This window comes from Hippocampus bargibanti, linkage group LG01 (assembly GCF_051943395.1).
Source record: "Hippocampus bargibanti isolate YZ-2025 linkage group LG01, ASM5194339v1, whole genome shotgun sequence".
Classification (NCBI taxonomy): Eukaryota; Metazoa; Chordata; class Actinopteri; order Syngnathiformes; family Syngnathidae; genus Hippocampus; species Hippocampus bargibanti.
Genome location: NC_142734.1, coordinates 1,319,162 through 1,340,440, shown reverse-complemented (window position 1 = coordinate 1,340,440; position 21,279 = coordinate 1,319,162). Strand labels below are relative to the sequence as shown.

The 21,279-nt window shown below is 39.0% G+C and overlaps 1 protein-coding gene across 7 annotated transcripts in view; it reads right to left on the bottom strand.

Moving 5' to 3' along the window:
• Window positions 1-2,438: 2,438 nt before the first annotated feature.
• mcf2la (mcf.2 cell line derived transforming sequence-like a) overlaps window positions 2,439-21,279 on the bottom strand; it is a 38,611-nt gene continuing 19,770 nt past the window's right edge. For 4 of the 7 annotated variants that reach the window (XM_089019628.1, XM_089019691.1, XM_089019765.1 and 1 more), the window contains 21 exons: window positions 20,851-21,042; window positions 19,770-19,923; window positions 18,408-18,460; window positions 17,398-17,486; window positions 17,149-17,215; window positions 15,915-16,030; window positions 14,935-15,004; window positions 14,769-14,861; window positions 13,689-13,781; window positions 13,491-13,616; window positions 12,229-12,450; window positions 12,055-12,147; window positions 11,115-11,193; window positions 10,702-10,765; window positions 9,712-9,815; window positions 9,436-9,528; window positions 7,969-8,043; window positions 7,436-7,545; window positions 6,216-6,328; window positions 6,031-6,134; window positions 2,439-4,521 (listed from right to left, as the gene is read on the bottom strand). In XM_089019628.1, coding sequence (XP_088875754.1) covers window positions 4,442-4,521; window positions 6,031-6,134; window positions 6,216-6,328; window positions 7,436-7,545; window positions 7,969-8,043; window positions 9,436-9,528; window positions 9,712-9,815; window positions 10,702-10,765; window positions 11,115-11,193; window positions 12,055-12,147; window positions 12,229-12,450; window positions 13,491-13,616; window positions 13,689-13,781; window positions 14,769-14,861; window positions 14,935-15,004; window positions 15,915-16,030; window positions 17,149-17,215; window positions 17,398-17,486; window positions 18,408-18,460; window positions 19,770-19,923; window positions 20,851-21,042 — 2,190 coding nt within the window. In that variant the 3' untranslated portion in view covers window positions 2,439-4,441. Of the gene's footprint in view, window positions 4,522-6,030; window positions 6,135-6,215; window positions 6,329-7,435; window positions 7,546-7,968; window positions 8,044-9,435; window positions 9,529-9,711; window positions 9,816-10,701; window positions 10,766-11,114; window positions 11,194-12,054; window positions 12,148-12,228; window positions 12,451-13,490; window positions 13,617-13,688; window positions 13,782-14,768; window positions 14,862-14,934; window positions 15,005-15,914; window positions 16,031-17,148; window positions 17,216-17,397; window positions 17,487-18,407; window positions 18,461-19,769; window positions 19,924-20,850; window positions 21,043-21,279 lie in introns of those variants that run through there. The other 3 variants (XM_089019846.1, XM_089019930.1, XR_016118222.1) reach the window with 3 other exon arrangements.

Sequence of the window (21,279 nt, the reverse complement as noted above, 5' to 3'; positions counted from 1 at the left end):
ACAAAGTACAAAATATCAACAAAATCTCTCTCCATCCTTGGTGTTTGTCGACAGTACAAATAATTGCGTGACCGTGATCAAACACCAAACGACGAGTGCCCGCGTTAGCGTTCATGAGGGCAGAAAACAAACGCTGCAAATGCACCACGACGACGACGACGGCTAAAATGTGTTGGATGGAGAGACTCACCCAAAAAAATTACAAAAAAATATATTCTCTTCAAGCAATCGAGAATGAAGTGAGGTATTTCACGGTATACATGTACAAGGATGACACTTTTCTATTAGAATGAACAAAACACAGTCACGGACGCCGTTTTGAGATTTGCGGTGCATTTACACGAGTGGGGGACGACATGCATTCTGTGCGGGACAATTTTGTTGGACTGAGGGAAGAAAATAACTTCAGGACGGCAAAAAAAAAAAAACCGCTCTACCCTCTCGAGGGCTTGCACACTGCAAGAATTGAAACAAGGACATGGAAAAATCCTATTGGACCCTCCACATCCTGCCCACCACCTTCTCAGCGACTTCCCATAGGCAGGCGCTCCTGATCCACGCGCACCAAATCCAGGAGACATTTAAACAGCTTCTTCCCCCGTCGCCGTTAACTCTCTCAACAGTAAACAAAATATAACTGTATAGTGCCTCTTTGCAATTTTATTTTATGATGATACTAGTGCAGTGTGTTCTATTGGAGACATTCCTTGTGTGTTCTACATACTTGGCAAATAAAGATGATTCTGATTCTGATCAGCAGGGATGACTCAGATCGCAGATTCTGATTTTAAAAAGTAGTTTTCTAGACTTGGAACGGATTATTTTTTTTTACATTGATCACAATGGAAGGTATTGTTTCGGTTTTCAAACTAATGTTTTTTTTGTCTGCCTGTCTGTCTTTGTCTACTTGTTTGTGTTCTTATTCATTTATTTATATATTAACTAATTAATTCATTTGTTTTTGTTTATTTGCTTCTTATTTATTTAGGAATTAATTAATTTTTTATTTGTTTGTTTCTTTAACTGTTTAATTTATTTATTTATTTCAGAATTAACTAATTAATTAATTTGTTTATTCACTGCATATTTATGTAGTAATTAATTAATTTTTATTTATTTATTTGTTTCTTTGCCTTATTATATGTGTACTACATACAATACGTGGCCAATAAAGATGATTCTGATTTTAAAAAGTCGTTTTCTAGGCTTGGAACGGATTAATTTGTTTTACATTGACCACAATGGAAGGTGTTGTTTTGGTTTTCGAAGGAATGGGTTTTCAAACCAGTTTCTGAAACGGCAGCCAAGCCACATGCCCCGGCGTACACTCAACCCGGAAGTAACTCAAATAGATAGAAAGCTAGATAGCTAGCTGATAGATACAGTAATAATAATAATAATAATAATAATAATAATAATAATAATACATTTGATTTCTAAGCGCCTTTCAAAACTCTCAAGGACACTTTATGGTCACAGGATCCGTTTTTTTCTGTGGGTGAGCAGCGGCAGCCACATGCGCCGGCGTACACTCAACCCGGAAGTAACTCAAATAGATAGAAACCTAGCTAGCTGATAGATACAGTAATAATAATAATAATACATTTGATTTCTAAGCGCCTTTCAAAACTCTGAAGGACACTTTACAGTCACATGATCAGTTTTTTGTTTCTGTGGGTGAGCAGCGGCAGCCACACGCGCCGGCGTTCCCTCATGGCAGCTGTCAGCCAGCTGGTATACGGCAAGGCTACATGGTCAAGAAAGTCGATGGTTGGGAGGCTGACGGAGCAAACAAGCAGAGCCAGTTGCTTGGTGAAAAGTGACGACTGACAACATGCCACAGTTGGGCTGGGAGCGGCACAATGGCACAAAGCCTGTTTTCACGGGTTGCCTGTTTGTAAAGGCAAACCGGAAATAGAGGTCTAACAAACAAACAAACCCCCCCAAAAAAAAAATCTGGAACCATTTCTTGAGTGTAGTTAACTCATTCACTGCCAGACCATGTGCAAAAAATGTGGCCACTCCGGTTGCCAGGGTTTTTGTCATTGTCATTCGAATTCCAGGACCCACTGAATATTGGGCTTTAGGACTACATCATCAATAATAATAATATTAATAATAAGACATGTAATTTATAAGCGCCTTTCAAAACTCTCAAGGACACTTTACAGTCACAGGATCAGTTTTTTTTGTGGGTGAGCAGCGGTAGCCACACGCGCCAGCATTCACTCAACCCGGAAACAACTCAAATAGATAGAGAGCTAGCAAGCTAGCTGATAGCTAATAACAATAATAATAATAATAATAATAATTCATAAGCGCCTTTCAAAACTCTCAAGCACATAGCTAATAAATAGCTATATAGCTAATAGCTAGCTAGATAATAATAATAATAATAATAATCCATTTCTAAGCATCGTACAAAACTCAAGGTCACAGGATAAGTTTTTTTGTGGGTGAGCAGCGACAGCCACATGTGCCAGCGTTCACTCAATCTGGAAGTAACTCAAATAGATAGAGAGCTAGCAAGCTAGCTGATAGCTAATAATAATAATCATCACCATCATTATAATAATACATTGTATTGTATTGATAAGCACCTTTCAAAACTCTCAAGGACATAGCTAATAGATTGCTATATAGCTAATGGCTAGCGAGCTAGCTAGGTAATAATAATCCATTTCAATATTGCGTTTGAAGCCTAAGACTCTCTTCTTTCATTAGAAACAAAGAGTCAATTCCTAAATGATATGTGTCTGGAGTTATATGAGCTTGAAATGAGGGCGGCTGTCCAAAATATAATGCAATACATCCATACTGGTTTAGATAGCGCTTTAACAACAGCTGAAGCTGAAACAAAGCGCTAACATGGAAAAAAGGGAAATACTGCCCCCTTGTGAAAAGAAAAAAAAACATTATCAGAGGCCATGGCCAGCGCTTTATCAGCACCCAAGCAAGTAAAAAAATGGGAATGACGATCTACGTCATATTTTCAATTCCCGAAAAAAAATTGTGAACGGCTGGCAGTGAAAGAGTTAACAACGCTACGCATTTAAACATGCTGGTTTGGGGGTCAGTGACGCAAGTTCGGTACAATCTGTTCAGGAAAAAAAAAAAAAAACAGATTTGCGTGTCGATGTGTAAAAAAGTGTGCACGCTTAAAAGATGGAAATCCAAGTGGAATGTAGTCACACCTGTCACCTCCCCGCCTTCAGAGGTTAATCCCGAGCAGCTGAGACGCGAGCCGGGGCAGAACAAGGTCCACAAAAAGCTCTCCGTTTACTGCGTAGAAAGGTAGGGAGTGGCCTGACCACCAGATGGTGCCAATGAGTCCAGCAGTGGCATTCCGTCTTCATGGCCACAGCTGAAAATCTCAAAGAAGCCCATTTGGATTTAGGTTTTGAGTACAGTGATACCTTGGCTTACGAACTGAATTGGTTCCCAGACAGAGTGTGTATACCCAAAATTAATTTCCCATAGGAAACCATTAAAATGAGAATAATCTGTTCCCAGGTCCCCATAAAACGGCTTATTTCTACGAAATAAGCCTTAAAACGACACAATATCTACCTTATTTTATGTATAATATACATGCTATGGTATTATAATTAAAGAAATAAACTGTACTGTATAATAAAGTGGTTTTATTGACCTTTGTGATGGTCGTTGATAGCTTGATGGAATGGAGTGGCCCGTTTCATCAGCTTTAAACATTTGATGAAGAACGTAGATTTCTTCTTTCACCATCTTGAGGAATGATCCCTTGGAGTTGCTTTCTCTGCCATAATTTTACCTTGTTCATCATCAATTGTGTTGTTTAGCTGGGTTGATAGCTTTTTGCATCAAGTGTACAGATGGCTTGTGCGGGTTATTTGTGGAGCTTGATTGATGGGAATTTTAACCTTGTAGTCTACACTCTGTCTTTGAACTGTCAAAGTTGAAACGAGTCCAAATTTCACTATTTTCTCACTCTCTCTCTGTCGCCTCACCGCTGCGTTCTTGACCAATCACGTGGCTTTAACCAAATACTGGGAGCGGGAAATAAAGGACTAAAACAAACCGGCTGCCATTTTCTTGTTCGAACGGGCTCGTTCGTGAACGACACTCACTCATTGCGGCAGCTCCAGTGTGTATCCCGAAAAATAGTTCATATGTCAAGGGAAAATTTTCATAAATTTAACGTTCGTAAACGGAAAAGTTTGTAAGCCAAGGGGTTCGTAAACCGAGGTATCGCTGTACTCTTTATGAGCTACAGGGCAGCATATGGGACACTAAATACCACCTGTGGACTGTGTTCACCGCCGGACGTACGCCGCAGACATTAATGCTACATAGGCGAACACATAAAAGAGTGTAACATTAGCATGTTATCCTCAGCTGAAATACCGACGACAATGGCTGATGTCGCAAGACTTGATGTTGCATGGTGCTGGCGGGTACTTCAGGGTTTGATGTCTGAGAAGCTGGTGTAGGTTTCACTGCAGCTGGAGGAAGTGCTCAGGTTTCCAGAGACGCTGTCATCTGAAATACAGGTAACTTCCGACTTACGACCGGGTTTCGCTCCGGAGGAAAAAAAAAAAAAAAAAAAGGTCGTAAGTCAAACGGTCGTAAGTCGAAATCCATTCAAAATGGCAGAAACGAGGTTCATACGACAGGATAGTATGGGGTGTCAAACTGTTGTTTTTAAGCAACGTTTTCTATTGAATACTATTATATACCAACCACCTGTACGTGTAATATATACTAAACTGTTTACTGCACAGTTTATTGATACATTTTTGTGTCGTTTTTATCATTTTATACTTCATATTAGCGATTTTTATTACTGTATACCAAACTGTTTACTGTAAAGTTTTAAATTGTATACCTTTTGTGTCTTTTTATTATTTTATATTTCATATTATCGATTTTTTTACTGTTTAACTCGACCTGTTATATATACCAAACTGTTCACTGTTATTTACAAATGTTATACTTACCTTTTAGTGTCGGCGCACATGCGTTCTACTGACCCAAATACACACGGCTTCCCACGCATGTGCGCTGTTAAAAAAATCACCAGAAGTGGTGGCCCGGCACACATGCTCAGACTCCGACGGAAAAAAGCAGTGTACAGTACTACAAGAGATGTTGCCGAGACCGTATCTGTACTGTATAACTACTGAACTGAGTACTGAGTGTACTCACGCAGTAGATTGCTGTGCGAGTGCGTGACATGCTGGCTGGCCAAAATTGTAGTACGCGTTGCTGGCTGCTCGCGCGTTGCTGTGCCAGGTGTATAATTTTAAAAAATAAATACAGGTAACATCCGACTTACGACCAGTTTGACTCACGGCCACCCTTACTTACGACCATGACCTCCCAACCTTATTATTTGTCACATTTAATTCAACGCCTGGCACCGCAACGTGCTAGCAGGCCGGTATCGCGTACGACAATTTTAGCCAGCCAGCATCTCACGCTCGCACAGCAATCGACCGTGTGATGGCATCAGAGTGGGGAGTTTGCGTGTCATTTAGCCTCCAAGTCTCTGTTCGACATTTTGAATGGATTTCAACTTACGACCATTTCGACTTACGACCGTTTGGTCGGAACGGAACTCGGTCGTAATAATAATAATAATAATAATAATAATAATAATAATAATAATCAGAATCAGATAATATAATAATAATAATACATTTAATTTTTAAGCGCCTTTCAAAACTCTCAAGGTCATTTTACAGTCACAGGATCATTTTTTTCTGCGGGTGAGAAGCGGCAGCCACACACGCCAGCGTTCATTCAACCCGGAAGAAACTCAAATAGATAGAAAGCTAGCCAGCTATTTTATAAGCGCCTTTCAAAACTCTCAAGGACACTTGACAGTCACAGGATATTTTTTTCTGCGGGTGAGCAGCGGCAGCCACACGCGCCAGCGTTCATTCCTGTTACCTGTACATTTAAAAAAGGTCTGGCGGTCGTGGTCGTAACTCGGATGTTACCTGCATTGTCACAATTCACGTATGTGAAATGATGATTTGGGCCAACCTGAGCTGCTGAGTGACTGAGACGACTTGGACTCTGCGATTAAGCCATGGAGGTTTGCATGTGCCATCCAGCCTTCCTTGCTGCTGCGTAGGTTCCTCACAAACCTGCGTCACAACATATTTGCTGCGGAGCTGCGAAAATATAAAAAATACAGGTGCTAGTGCTAACGTAAAAAGACTTTTTACCACTGGCCCTCTTCTCCCTCTTTGATGAGCTGCACCACGTCTCCGCTCTTGACTGACAGATCCTGAGGTCCCGCCTTGTCGGAGTCTGCCACCACCGTGTATCTCCCCGGAATCTAAAAGCCAAATCAAATGGAGTATCACTTTAACTCATTCGCTGCCATTCACAAACTTATTTGGGAATTTAAAATATGACTTAGAGCGCCATTCCCGAATTTGTTCGTTTTTTTTTATGCTTGGGTGCCGATGAAGCGCTGGCCATGGACTCTGGAACTAATGTTTTTTTTTCTTTTCCATGTTAGCGCTTTGTTTCAGCTTCAGCTGTTGTTCAAGTGCCATATAAATCACTGTACAGTGATACCTTGGCTTACGAACTTCATTGGTTCCCAGACAGTGTGTCAGGCGAAAACGGTGTATCCCAAAAATGTATTTCCCATTGGAAACCATTAAAATGAGAATAATCCATTCCCAGGTCCCCATCAAACAATGTTCTAGTTCGTAAGCCTTTAAGCTACATAAAATATACCTTATTTTATGCATAAAAAATGTGCTATTCAGCTAAACCGAACACAATTGATGAGGAACAAGGTAAAATTATCGCAGAGAAAGCACCTACGAGGCATCATTCCTCAAGATGGTGAAAGAAGAAGGCTACGCTCCTCAACAAGTGTTTAATGCTGATGAAACCGGTCACTCCAGTCCATCAAGCCATCGAAGACCATCACAAAGGTCAATAAAACGACTTTATTATACAGTACAGTTTACTTCTTCAATTACAATACTGTAGCACATTTGTTATACATAAAATGAGGTATATTTTGTGTCGTTTTAAGGCTTATTTCATAGAAAATTATGTTTTATGAGGACCTGGGAACGGATTATTCTCGTTTTAATGGTTTCTTATAGAGAATAAATGTTTGGAAGACAAACTTTTCACCTTACACTTTCTGGGAAGCAATAAAGTTCGGAAGCTGAGGTATCACTGTACTTTTGTTCAATCTGAGAGGTTGTTTTGTCGTATACAGTAAAGTCTCGTTATATCGATATCGGATATATCGATAGTCCCGGTTATATCGATACTATTTCTATGCACGCGCTGAGACAATTACATGCAAACAGGGTCGGATATATCGATAGTCCCGGTTATATCGATATTTTTTCGGACTCCCTTGAATATCGATATAACGAGACTTTACTGTATATGTATTTTTTGCATCTCTCACCAGCTTCTGTACTGCATCCTCTTCAGTGTCGGAGTTCAATGGCTCCTCGCCGCTGGAGTAGTCGTCATTCTCCTCAGAAGCATCCATTGAGAGCGACATTTTGGTCAAGCCTGCGAGAAGACGACATGAGGGTATATTCCCCAAAATAAATAACATTTAAAACAAAAGAAGGGGGGGGAAAGAATTGACAAAATGGCACACAGCAATGAGATGTTTGTGGAGCCCAAAATACGACGGGGTTAGCCGGTGGTTATTGATGATGATGACGACCTGTGGATGATAGCAGTGATAGGTTTGACCAGTGGTGAGACGGCAGGTTCTAAAAGGCCTTCTCTGCTGGCCCAAAAAAATATCCGAATCACAGGCTAATGCGAATGATATTTCGGCCATGAAATAATTCTCAAGGTAACACAAGAACGATGACAACACACCACCAAGAGGACGGATGACAAATGGTAGACGGACACCCTGTTAATAATAATAATAATAATAATAATAATAATAATAATAATAATAATAAGACGACATGCTACCTTTGAACCCAAACGGAGTCGGGTCGCTCTTGACCAAGTGGCGCTTGGCACTGTGCTCTGGGCTCATGCCTGAGCCTGGCCACGCAGGCAAGGGGAGTCGAAAGAAGGGCCATGGAGGGAGTTGATACAGACAAAAAAAAAAAAAAAAAAAGAATCAGACACTTTCTTTTCTCTGCGCGGGTTCGTGCAATGCGACGTTATAGCCACCAGGTGGCCCTGTCCACACAGTGTTTCCCGACCCCCTTGGAAACACACTGAGTCAAATGATCAGCAATTACAGTGATACCTTCCTTGGCTTACGAATTTAATTGGTTCCCACACAGAGTGTGTAAGGCGAAAAGTGTGTATTCCAAAAATTAATTTCACACAGGAAACCATTAAAATGTGAATAATCTGTTCCCAGGTCCACATAAAACAATTTTCTACTTTCTAATTTTCTAAGCCTTAAAACTATACAAAATATACCTTATTTTATGTGTAATAAATGTGCTATTGTATAATAATGAACGAAATAAAGTGTACTATATAATAAAGTCATTTTATTGACCTTTGTGATGGTCGTTGATGGCGTGATGGAATGGAGTGGCCGCTTTCCTCAGCATGAAACACTTGATGAGGAACGTAGCCTTCTTCTTTCACCATCTTGAGGAATGATCCCTTGTAGGTGCTTTCTCTGCCATCATTTTATCTAGTTCCTCATCAATTGTGTTGTTTAGCTGGATTGATAGCTTTTTGCATCAAGTGTACAGATGCCTTGTGCGGGTTGTTTTTGGAGCCTGATTGCTGGGATATTTTAACCTTGCAGTCTCCACTCTGCCTTTGAACTAGGAACGTTGAAACTCTCTCACTGTTGTCTACCTGTCTCTTTAATGTTTAAACCACCTGCTGCATTCTTGACCAATCACGTGGCATTAACCGAAGACTGGGGGCGGGGAATAGAGGACAAAAAACAGTCGGCTGCCATTTTGGCAGGCAAATCAGCCCATTTTCCAACGGAGCTTGGGCGCCATCTTGTGCATTTTCTGGGACGCTACATTGGAGTCCTGACGGCTGGAATTGATCCGGCAGTACTTCTTTAATCAATTGCAAACATTTATGCTTTCCTCTTCAGAACTATTTGAATCATATTCATAACTGGATGAGTAACAAGAAAGCATCTTCTCCCAATCTGAAGCCATTGTTTTGATTCTCCAGCAAGGCAAGACGTCCTGACGTGACATCACGAACAAGGGGGCGGGACCATTTCCGGTTTCATTTTGAAGTACTTTTGGGACACTTGAAGTCATTTTTATTGGTGTTTTTCATTGGACTCAAAATATCAGCCTGCGTGTTTTGGCTATTTTAGATGCTATAAAACGTTTTTCTGATGTCATTTAGGAAACAAAAAAATGGTGTCGGTTGTCCTTTAAAAAGTAGTGCCGTTTTATCGACTACAACTACTACAACAAAACTATTTGTCGTGTTTACCTTTTGGACTCTTGAGAGTGCCGAAGCCCTGCAAAGTAAAACGCTTTTTAGTCAGTGACGACCTGTCGGCGGTGGAAATTGTCGCCGTCTCATCTGGAAGCAATGAATCGGTATATGTGGAGAAAGAAGGGGTGGTCGGTGGCAATCAAAAGAAATACCCAAAGATGACGACAGATAGACAGATGAGGATGGTGAAGAAAAGATCGGGATTACAAAAGAGAAAAAGATAATAAAGTAGCATGACATTTTGACCTTGAGGCCATCAAGTATAGTCACCTTTGTGTTTGGTCGGCAACGAGTTGTCGGACGCAGCGATCACCTCCGCTTTCTTCTCCTCCTGCTGCTTTTTTTGGCTCTTTTGACTGTTGCTTCGAAAGGGGCTGTGTTAAGGTGGCAACACAGAGTGTCATCAGCACAATCGGGAAGCTTTAAAGGACAACCGACACCATTTTTTTTTGTTTCCGAACTGCCATCAGAAAAACGTTTTTTTTTTAGCATCTAAAATAGCCAAAACACGCAGGATGATATTTTTAGTCAAATGCAAAACACCAATAAAAATGACTGCAAGTGTCCAAAAACTACTTCAAAATGAGTTTCAGAAGGTCCCGCCCCCTTGTTCGTGACATCACGCCAGGACGTCTTGCTTTGCTCGCGAATCAAAACAATGGCTTCAGATTCGAAGATGCTTTCTTGTTACTCATCCAGTTATGAATATGATTCAAATAGTTCTGAAGAGGAAAGCATCAATTTGCAATCGATTAAAGAATTACTTGCGTATCAATTCGAGCCGTCAATGACAGCATGTAGTGTCCCAGAAAATGCACAAGATGGCGCCCAACCTCCGTTGGAAATGGGCTGATTTGTCTGCTGGGAATTTGTGTCAACTAGTATCAAATAGTAGTCTTGGTGCAACACACAACGATTCACCAATGCGTTATTTATGTGTTTTCCTTCTAATTTCGCCATCAACACGATGTTTTCAGACCAAACAAAGTACCCGAAATGCATTGTGTGTCGCTTTCTCGGTCAGGAGCGTTCCTTCAGTGACGTCACGTCAGGAATCGTCATCCAGTCGAAAACAAAACTTCCTGAATATTCAGCGCGAGTCTTAAAACGTAAAACATAGCTAGCGATATGCGGTGGAATCTTTGTAAAATACGCTCAGTAGAAGTCATTTGAAGTGATTGTACAAATTATGGACGCAACTTGTCCGAAGTTGTTGGTTGTCCTTTAACAGTGATGGAAAGAGCTGATCTCGCTACCGACCTGAGCGAAATGGAAGAGTTGGTGGTGTGGTTTGGAGAGTCGCAGCTCTTCTGCTGGCTGGCGTCTATTCATAGATTTGAAAGCAAAAGCATACATGTTAACCGGCCGTATTTTGCCTTATTGTCACGATTTTTGCACATTTTTAGATGTGTACGGCATACAATAAAGTTTGTACGGGAAACGTTTTCAATATTTTATTTTGAAATCAGTTCCAATTTTACCGTGTATTTTTTTTTCATTGTCATATCATTCAGATTTTTTATAAATATTATATTGCGTTTGAAGCCTGAGACTTACTTCGTAAGAACACAAATTCAAATGTTGTCCACAGCAACAACAACAACAAAAGCTACAATGCTCTACAACAAAGAAGATACTTGATTATTACGAATGTGTCAAGTGTGTCATGATACCTCTGCAGGCTTTTAGCTGTTGGGTGAGCACTTTGCGGATCTCATTCACCCACAATGTTTTGATTTCGGGCGTTGGAGCCTAAAGGGAAAAACACAGAACAATACAGTGATACCTTGGCATACGAACTTAATTGGTTCCCAGACAGAGTGTGTAAGGCGAAAAGTGTGTATCTCAAAAAAATAATTTCCCATAGGAAACCATTAAAATGAGAATAATCCGTTCCTAGGTGCCCATAAAACAGAATTTTCTACTAAATAAGCCTTAAAACTACACAAAATATACCTTATTTTATGTATAATAAACGTGCTATGGTATAATAATTAAATAAACTGTACGGTATAATAAACCAAACCATAATAACCAAAGACTGGGGGCAGGGAATTGAGGACAAAAACAAGTGGGTTGCCATTTTCTTGTTAGACCGGGCTCGTTCGCGAACGACACAGCAGTCATTGTGGCAGCTCCGTCCGTGTGTATCCCGAAAAATAGTTTGTATGCCAAGGTAAAATTTTCATCAATTTAACGTTCGTAAACCGAAAAGTTCATAAGCCGAAAAGTTCGTAAATTAGGGCTTCGTAAACCGAGGTATCACTGCGCTATTAATTACATTAACTCATTCACAGCCAGATGATGTGCAAAAACGTGTCCACTCCAATGCCAGGGTTATTGTCATTGTCCCCTTGTGGAAGAGGAAAAAACATTGCCAGAGGTCTGGTCAGCGTTTTATCGGCACTCGAACAAGAAAAAAAACAAAACGCAAACAAATTTGGCAATGGTGCTCTCCGTCATATTTTCAATTCCCGAATGTAAATGGCAGTGAATGAGTTATGAATATGATTTAAAAAAATGGTGTCGGTTGTCCTTTAGTCATATGAATAATATCGATAATAATAATAATAATCATCATCACCATCATCCTAATGGAACATTAAAGCATACCTGGACAATAAAAACTTCCTCTCGTGAATTACACCAAACCTCAAACTTCTTGTTGTCTCCTTTGGCGTTTTCCGTAATTCCCACTGCGCTCATCTGATGGAGAAAACAACAAAGCAAGATAAAAAAAGTCAGCTTTTAAAGTAAAATGGCGGACTGAACATTGCCGCCACTCACATTGAGAGAATGTTTGAAGCTGTAAGATGGAGCTTTTTCGTATCCCTCGCCATTTTCTTCTCTCTTCTTACAAAAGAGAAGCGCCTTCTGGTGCAAGAACAGATGCCTCTGCATGGGTTTAAACCTGGCCAGGTCCTTCACCTTGGCGTGGCCTTTCTTGTGCTCCGTCCACACGCTAAAGGAACCTTGCATCAACAAACGACCCAGCTCGGAGAGGTTACCCTGACATGAACAAAAATACAATTTAAACAATATTCACTGCCGTTAAACACTTTTTAAATAGTGATACCTTGGCTTACAACCTTAATTGGTACCCAGAAAGTGTGTGCAAAGCTAAAGGTGTGTATTCCAAACATTAATTTCTCATAGAAAACCATTAAAATGAGAATAATTCGTTCCCAGGTCCCCATAAAATATAATTTTCTACTAAATGAGCCTTAATGGACAACCGACATTACTTTTTTGTTTCCTAACTGACATCAGAAAAACGTTTTAAAGCATCAAAAATACCCAAAACATGCAAGATGATATTTTTAGTTGGTTTTCAGAACAAACAAAGTACCGCAAAACGCATTGACGTGATAAAAGGACTGCTGGAGTGTGTCGCTTTCTCGGTCAGGGGCGTTCCTTCCGTGGCGTGACGTCAGAACTCGTCACCAACTCAAAAACAAGACTTCCGGAATATTCAGTGCGAGTCTTAAAGCGTAAACTATAGCTATATGCGGTGGAATCTTATTAAAATACGCCCAGTCGAAGTCATTTGAAGTGATTTCACAAATTATGGACACAACTTGTCCGAAGGCGTCGGTTGTCCTTTAATTGGTACCCAGAAAGTGTCTGTAAGGCTAAAGGTGTGTATTCCAAACATTAATTTATCATAGAAAACCATTAAAATGAGAATAATCCGTTCCCAGGTCCCCATAAAACATAATGTTCTACTAAATAAGTCTTAAAACTACACAAAATATACCTTATTTTATGTATAATAAATGTGCGACGGTATTGTAATTTAAAAAAATAAACTGTACTGTATAATAAAGTCGTTTTATTTACCTTTGTGATGGTCGTATATTATATATTATTATTATATATTATATACACGTCCTAAAAACAACCAATGTTATTCCTGTTGTTTCCTGAAAAATAGTTTGTATGCCAAGATTACATTCTCGTGAATTTAACGTTCATAAGGCGAAAAGTTGGTTAGCTAAAGCGTTCGTTAGCCGACGTATCACCGTAATTGGACAAAAATGCAATCATACCTCATATCCTGTGATGGCAATTAGGTGCATGGAGTCGTTAACAGCTTTCAGGATGCCCAAAATGGAGGTGAGAGCTTCCTGCAGGTCGTCGCAGCCATCACAACCTTTGCTGTACTTTAACAACTCCTGCAAACGCAAACAATCTTCTCAATTTTAGACGTGGACCCGCCGCGATGCCGCGACGTGAATGCGGCTCACCTTCAACAGCAGCTGGTACTTGGTGATTCTCTGGACGGGTTTCAGGAGGTAAGAGTCCAATCCAAGTTTATGATCCAACTTCTTCTGACACTCCTGTTGGGGGAGAAGTACGGGTTAAATTGGCTTACGGTGTTAGCTGACCGACTGATTGATTGACAGATCTGTGGTCCAATGATATTTACTGTGAGAAGCGATGCCGGAAGCACAGTTAAAATAACATGACTGCCTGACCTAAGGATGATTACCGTTTAAATGAATAAATCAATAAACGAATGAATAAACAAATAAATAAATGAATAGATATAAAAATAAATAAAATATAAATAAATGATGAATAAACGATAAATGATTAATAAACAAATAACTAAAAACGCATAAATAAACAAATAAATAAACGATAAATAAATGATAAATAAACAATAGACGATAAACAATGAATGATATATAAATGATAAATGATGGATGATAAATAAAGGGGAAACGAATAAATACATGATTAAATAAACAATTAAATAAACAAATAAATCAAGAAAAGGAATTAAAAAAATAAAAATAAATAAATAAACAGTAAACAAACAATGAATAAACAATAAATAAATAAACAATGAACAAACAATAAACAAATAAGCAATAAATAAATAAATAATAAATAAATAATCACAAAAATAAATACATACATAATTAAATAGATAAATAAATAGATAAATGAATGAACAAAAGAATAAACAAATACATACATAAACAAAAACACACCACCACATATCAACACGAACAAATACACAAATAAAAAAGATTAAACAAATACACAAATAAACAAATTAATAAATAAACAATTAAATAAACAAATAAATAAATACATAAATGGCAATCACGGATGAAATTTTTGTAAAATGCCGACCTTTGATAAAGTATGCACTGTTATGATTATTTACATTGTTATTTTGCTATATATTAGGGGTAATTTGATAAACAAAACAAATAAACAGCTACTGAAAATGTGATGTAACCATAATGAGTATTTTGCCATGGCTTAAGGAAGACACATTACCGCTACACTTTGGTGGTGCAAAATGAACGAACCTGGAAGAAGGCACAATCCGAGCACTGGCGCCATAAACTTTCCGAGCGCGGTTTATTTTGGCAGTAAGCCTCGTAGATCTGTAAGTCCTTCATCTTGAGAAGAGAGAACAACCAAGTTGGCTTTTCTTCAACCTTCATCAACCTTGTCATTGAAAATTTACTTAACTCGTTCCAGAAAGCAGCGGCCCACAAGTTCGGGGCACTTTGTGTAAGCCTCCAGATCCTTCAGAAATGTCCTGAAAATTAAATTCAGAATCTATTAAAGGACATTTTTTTTGTTTCCTAACTGACACCAGTAAAAGTTTTATAGCATCTAAAATACCCAAAACACGCAGGCTGATATTTTTAGTCAAATGCAAAACACCAAGAAAAATGACTTCAAGTGTCCCAAAACTGCCACAAAATGAGCTCAAAACTGGCGTGATTCAGAAAGTCCCGCCCCCTTGTTCGTGACGTCATGCCAGGATACTCTTTCACAAACTGCCTTGCTCCAGAATCAAAACAGTGGCTTCAGAGAGTTCAGATTCGGAGAAGATGCTTTGTTGTGACTCATCCAGTTATGAATATGATTCAAATAGTTCTGAAGAGGAAAGCATACATGTTTGCAATCGATTAAAGAAGTCCTTCCAGATCATTTTGAGGCGTCTGGACTCCAATGTAGCGTCCCGGAAAATGCACAAGATGGCGCCCAAGCTCCGTTGGAAACGGGCTGATTAGTCTGCTGGGAATTTGTGTCAACTAGTATCAAATAGTAGTCTTGGTGCAACACACAACGACTCACCATAGCATTATTTATGTGTTTTCCTTCTAGTTTCGCCATCAACACGGTGTTTTTAGACCTAAAAAAGTTCCCAAAATGCATTGTGTGTCGCTTTCTCGGTCAGGTGCATTCCTTCAGTGACGTCACGTCAGGAATCGTCATCCAGTCAAAAACAAAACTTCCTGAATATTCAGCGTGAGTCTTAAAAGGTAAAATCTAGCTATATGCGGTGGAATCTTATTAAAATACGCTCAGTAGAAGTCATTTAAAGCCATTTTACAAATTATGGACGCAACTTGCCCGGAGACGTCGGTTGTCCTTTTAGATATATAAATAAAGTGCACAAGTCCCAGTGTTCAGTCTCAATAGAAAAAAAAACCAATTACTTATTGTGAAAGTCGTAGATTTCCGACATGTTCCCAAACAGGATGTCCTTCTTACTCAGCAGCACACTGGGAATGAGGTGAGCCATTGAAGGGTTGTCCATCTCCGCCGCGTAACCCTGGAACGACATAAGCCCCGTTGTTCAACGACTGGACGTATCATCGGGAAATGCGTGGCGAGTGCCGTACAGACACAATCATAAAATTTGTTTTGATCAAACTGTCGTTTGAACCAATCAGATTCCTCACAGGCCTTATTTCCTGGCTAACGGTACCCTCTTGTGGACTAGTAGTAAATCACACCAATTTTTTTTTATTCTGTGACTCATAAATAAGCCGCAGCAGCATAGCAGCATAAAAAAGTTCTTATACTATGACTGTAAAGCATCCTTGAGAGTTTTGAAAGGCTATTATTATTATTATTATTATTATTATTATTATTACTATTATTATTATTATTATTCCTACTATTATTATTATTATTATTACTATTATTATTCCTACTATCATTACTATCACTATTATTATTATTATTACTACTATTACTATTATTATTCCTACTACTATTATTATTATTACTACTACTACGACTACAACTACCATTACGACGAGTACGACGACTACAACTACTACTACGACTATTACTATGACTATTACTACTATGACGATTACTATTATTATCATTACTATCACTATTATTATTATTCCTACTATTATTATTATTATTATTACTATTATTATTCCTACTACTACTATTATTACTATCATTACTATCATTATTATTATTATTATTACTACTATTACTATTATTATTCCTACTACTATTATTATTATTATTACTACTACGACTACTACAACTACCACTACGACGACTACAACTACTACTATGACTATTACTATGACTATTACCACTATGACGATTACTATTATTATCATTACTATCACTATTATTATTATTCCTACTATTATTATTACTATCATTACTATCACTATTATTATTATTATTACTACTATTACTCTTATTATTCCTGATACTATTATTATTATTATTATTACTACTACGACTACTACAACTACCACTGGAACAAGTATAGACTGCCACTTAGCACGACTATTTTGACAACGATACTATGCGATTCGTGTTACTACTTCTACTACACAATTACTACTGTTCCTACATACTTGGCAATAAAGATAATTCTGATTATTATTATTATTAGACAACAAGGAAGCTCACCTCTAATACGCAGAGAAGCTCCTCCACGTACGCTCTCTCGGTCTCCAGCAGTTCATTCATCACGTGGCTAGAAAGCATAAACAGGATCATAGTTTAAAAAAAAAAAAAGATAGACGTGCATGTAATCCCTCGTTTATCAAAGTTAATGCGATAATCAAAGGACGAAGTAGCAAGGGATGACTGTACTCCAATCACGTCATCGTTGACGAAAGAGCACTTGTCGAAGCTGAAAGGAGTGAAGACGCTCACCGTCGTAGCACAGCCAGGTTTTCGTCTTCCTCGGAAAGGGAGGCGTGTCTGGTGCCACCCATGGACACGATGGACACGGGACACTCAGCCTAGACAAATCAGACAATTTAACTCATTCACTGCCAGACATGTGAAAAAAATTGGGCCACTCCAGTGCCAGGGCTTTTGTCATTTTCACTCAAATTCCAGGACCTACAGAAGATTGAGTTTTTAGAAGAACAAGAACAACAAGAACAACAACAACGACATCAACAAGAACAACAAGAACAAGAACAGCAAGAACAACACGAAAAACAAGAACAACACGAACAGGAACAACAAGAACAGGAACAACAAGAACAACAACAGGACCAAGAAGAAGAACAAGAAGAAGAACAAAAAGAACAAGAAAAAGAAGAAGAGTAGTAGTAATAATAATAATAATAGTAATAATACATTCTACATTTCATTTCTAAGCGCCTTTCAAAACTCTCAAGGTCACTTTACAGTCACGGGAGCGGCAGCCACAAGCGCCAGCGTTCACTCAACCCAGAAGTAACTGAAATAGATAGAAAGCTAGCTAGCTAGCCAATCGATAGCCAACAGATACCTAGTTAGATAGCCAACCAGCTAGCTAGTGAATAGATAGCGAGCTAGGTAGCTAGCGAGCCAGCCAGATAGCGATCTAGCCAGCCAGAGCTAATAGATAGCAAATAGCTGCAAGTGCTGTCAAGCTGCAGTTACACCACCTAGTGTCATATATAGCGCTTTGACAACAGCTGAAACTGGAACAAAGCGCGAACATGGCGGAAAAAAAGGAAATGCTAACCCCTTGTGGAAGGGAAAAAAAACATTGCCAGAGGTCTGGCCAGCGCTTTATCGGCACCCAAGCAAGAAAAAAACAAATCGTGAACGAATTCGGGAATGGCGCTCTACGTCAAATTTGCAATTCCCGAATTAATTCATGAATGGCAGTGAATGAGTTTGAAAAGTGACCTAATTGTGCATCTTGATAGGACAACAAAATTTACCTTTGTGCAGAAGGCATTATCTGCCGAGTATCTCCTCTCTTTTCTCTGTTGATCTGATACACACAGAAAAGTTGGAAGGTTTAAAGGACAACCGACACCCCCGGACAAGTTGCGTCCATAATTTGTAAAAATCAATTCCAATGACTTCTACTGAGCGCATTTTACAAAGATTCCACCGCATAAAGCTATATTTTACTTTTTAAAAGTCACGTTGAATATTCATGAAGTCTTATTTTGTTGTCCAGTTGATGTCGATGCCGGAAGTGACGTCACGGAGGGAACGCCTCTGACCAAGAAAGCGACCTACAATGCATTTTGGGTACTTTGTTTGGTCTGAAAACATCGTGTTGATCCGTGGTGATGGCGAAATTACACGGAAAACATATAAATAACGCGATGGTAAATCGTTGTGTGTTGCACCAAGACTACTATTTGATACTAGTTGATACAAATTCCCAGCAGACAAATCAGCCCATTTCCAATGGAGCTTGTCCGCCATCTTGTGCATTTTCTGGTACGCTACACATTGCCGTCCAGATGCCTCAAAATGATACGGAAGGACTTCTTTAATCGATTGCAAACATTTATGCTTTCCTCTTCAGAACTATTTGATTCATATTCATAACTGGATGAGTAATAGTTTATTTCTTTAATTATAATACCATAGCACATTTATTATACATAAAATAAGGTATATTTTGTGTAGTTTCAAGGATTAGAAAATTAGAAAGTAGAAAATTATGTTTTATGGGGACCTGGGAACGGATTATTCTCATTTTAATGGTTTCCTATGGGAATTTAATTTTTGGGCTACACACTTTTTGCCTTACACACTCTGTCTGGGAACCAATTAAGTTCGTAAGCCAAGGTATCACTGTATTTTTATTTTATTCCAGACGCCTCAAAATGATACGGAAGGACTTCTTTAATCGATTGCAAACATTGATGCTTTCCTCTTCAGAACTATTGGAATCATATTCATAACTGGATGAGTAACAAGAAAGGATATTTTTCCGAATCTGAACTCTCTGAAGCCATTGTTTTGATTCTGGAGCAGATTCTGAGGCAGTTTGTGAAGGAGTATCCTGGCGTGACATCACGAACAAGGGGGCGGGACTTTCTGAATCTGCCCAGTTTCAAACTCATTTGGTGGCTGTTTCGGGACACTTGAAGTCATTTTTATTGGTGTTTTGTATTTGACTAAAAAAAATTGCGTTTGACTAAAAATATCAGCCTGCGTGTTTTGGCTATTTTAGATGCTAGAAAACGTTTTTCTGATGTCAGTTTGGAAAGAAAAAAAAAAAAGGTGTCGGTTGTCCTTTAAGGTTTGAACAAACTTGATGGTCGGCTTTTTCGACGTACTGGGACTTGAGACAGGAGACTTGACTTCGGGTCTTGGAGCCACCGGCTGAACTGGTCGCGTCTGTTTGGCGGCGAGTTTTTTCAGGCTGACGCGTCTCTTCTCAAACATTTCCTGGACGGAGCTTTGCTTCTGGAAAACTCGCTCCACCTGGTCCTGATGGAAGACATGCAGGACATCAACATGTAACACTTGGATTAGGAGACAGATATATATTTTTTAAACTCATTCACCGCCATTCCTGAATTTATTTTGGGAATTGAATATATGACGTACAACGCCATTCCTGAATTTGTAAGGGTTTTGGTTTTTTTTCTTGTTTGGGTGCCGATAAAGCACTGGCCTTGGCCTCTGGCCATGTTTTTTCCCTTCCTCAAGCGGGCAGCATTTGCAATAATAATAATAATGATAGTAGTAATAATAATGCATTTTATTTCTAAGCACCTTTCAAAGCACTCTCAAGGACACTTAATAGTCACAGGATAGCAACTTATTATTTATTATTTATTATATTAGTCATATTTCTATATCATATTTTTTGTATTTTATTTTTATTATTTTTAAGAACTTGGTTTTTTTTGGGGGTGAACAGCGGCAGCCATTCGCGCCAGCGTTCACGCTACCCAGAAGTAACACGGCGGCAAAGTTATAAAAGGAAGAGGAAAGGAAAGAAAGAAGTAGAAAAACCAAATACAGATGACTACCAATGCTAGCGCTTCGTTTCAGCTTCAGCTGTTGTTAAAGCGCTATCTAAACCAATATGGATGTATTGCATTATATTTTGGACAGCTGCCCTCATTTCAAGCACATATAACACCAGACCTGTATAATTTAGGAATTAACTTTTTTTGGATGAAAGACGAGAGTCTAAGGTTTCTTACGCTGCATTGAATGTTGATGTAGTCCTACAACTCAATATTCTGTGTGTCCTAGAATTCCAGTGACAATGACAAAAACCCTGGCACTGGAGTGAACACATTTTTTGCACATCGTCTGGCAGTGAATGACTTCAACTCAGCTTCATTTCCAAATATTAGTTTTTTTACGTTTATGATCACGTTTAAAATTTTGGACTTGACTGACCCTGAGCTGAGTGGTGAGCACGGCTTCATATTGGCAGCAGATGGCGCCGCAGTCAATGAGGGTGTGAAGCGACTCTGTTTCCAGGTAGCGTTCCAATTCCTTGAGAGCAGCCTCGGCCCCATCTTGCGATTGACAGCGATCCACTGGTTGGCTCGCCAGCAGATAAATCCCCTCTTCGCACCAACGGCTGGCCTGATGGAAAAACAAACCTGTTCAGCTCCAAAGTGAGAGTACAGTGATACCTTGGCTTACATACTTAATTGGTTCCCAGACAGTGTCTAAGGCGAAAAGTGTGTATCCCAAAAAATAATTTCCCATAGGAAACCATTAAAATGAGAATAATCCGTTCGCAGGTCCCCATAAAACAGAATTTTCCACTTTCTAATTTTTAAATCTACACAAAATAGACCTTATTTTATGTGTAATAAA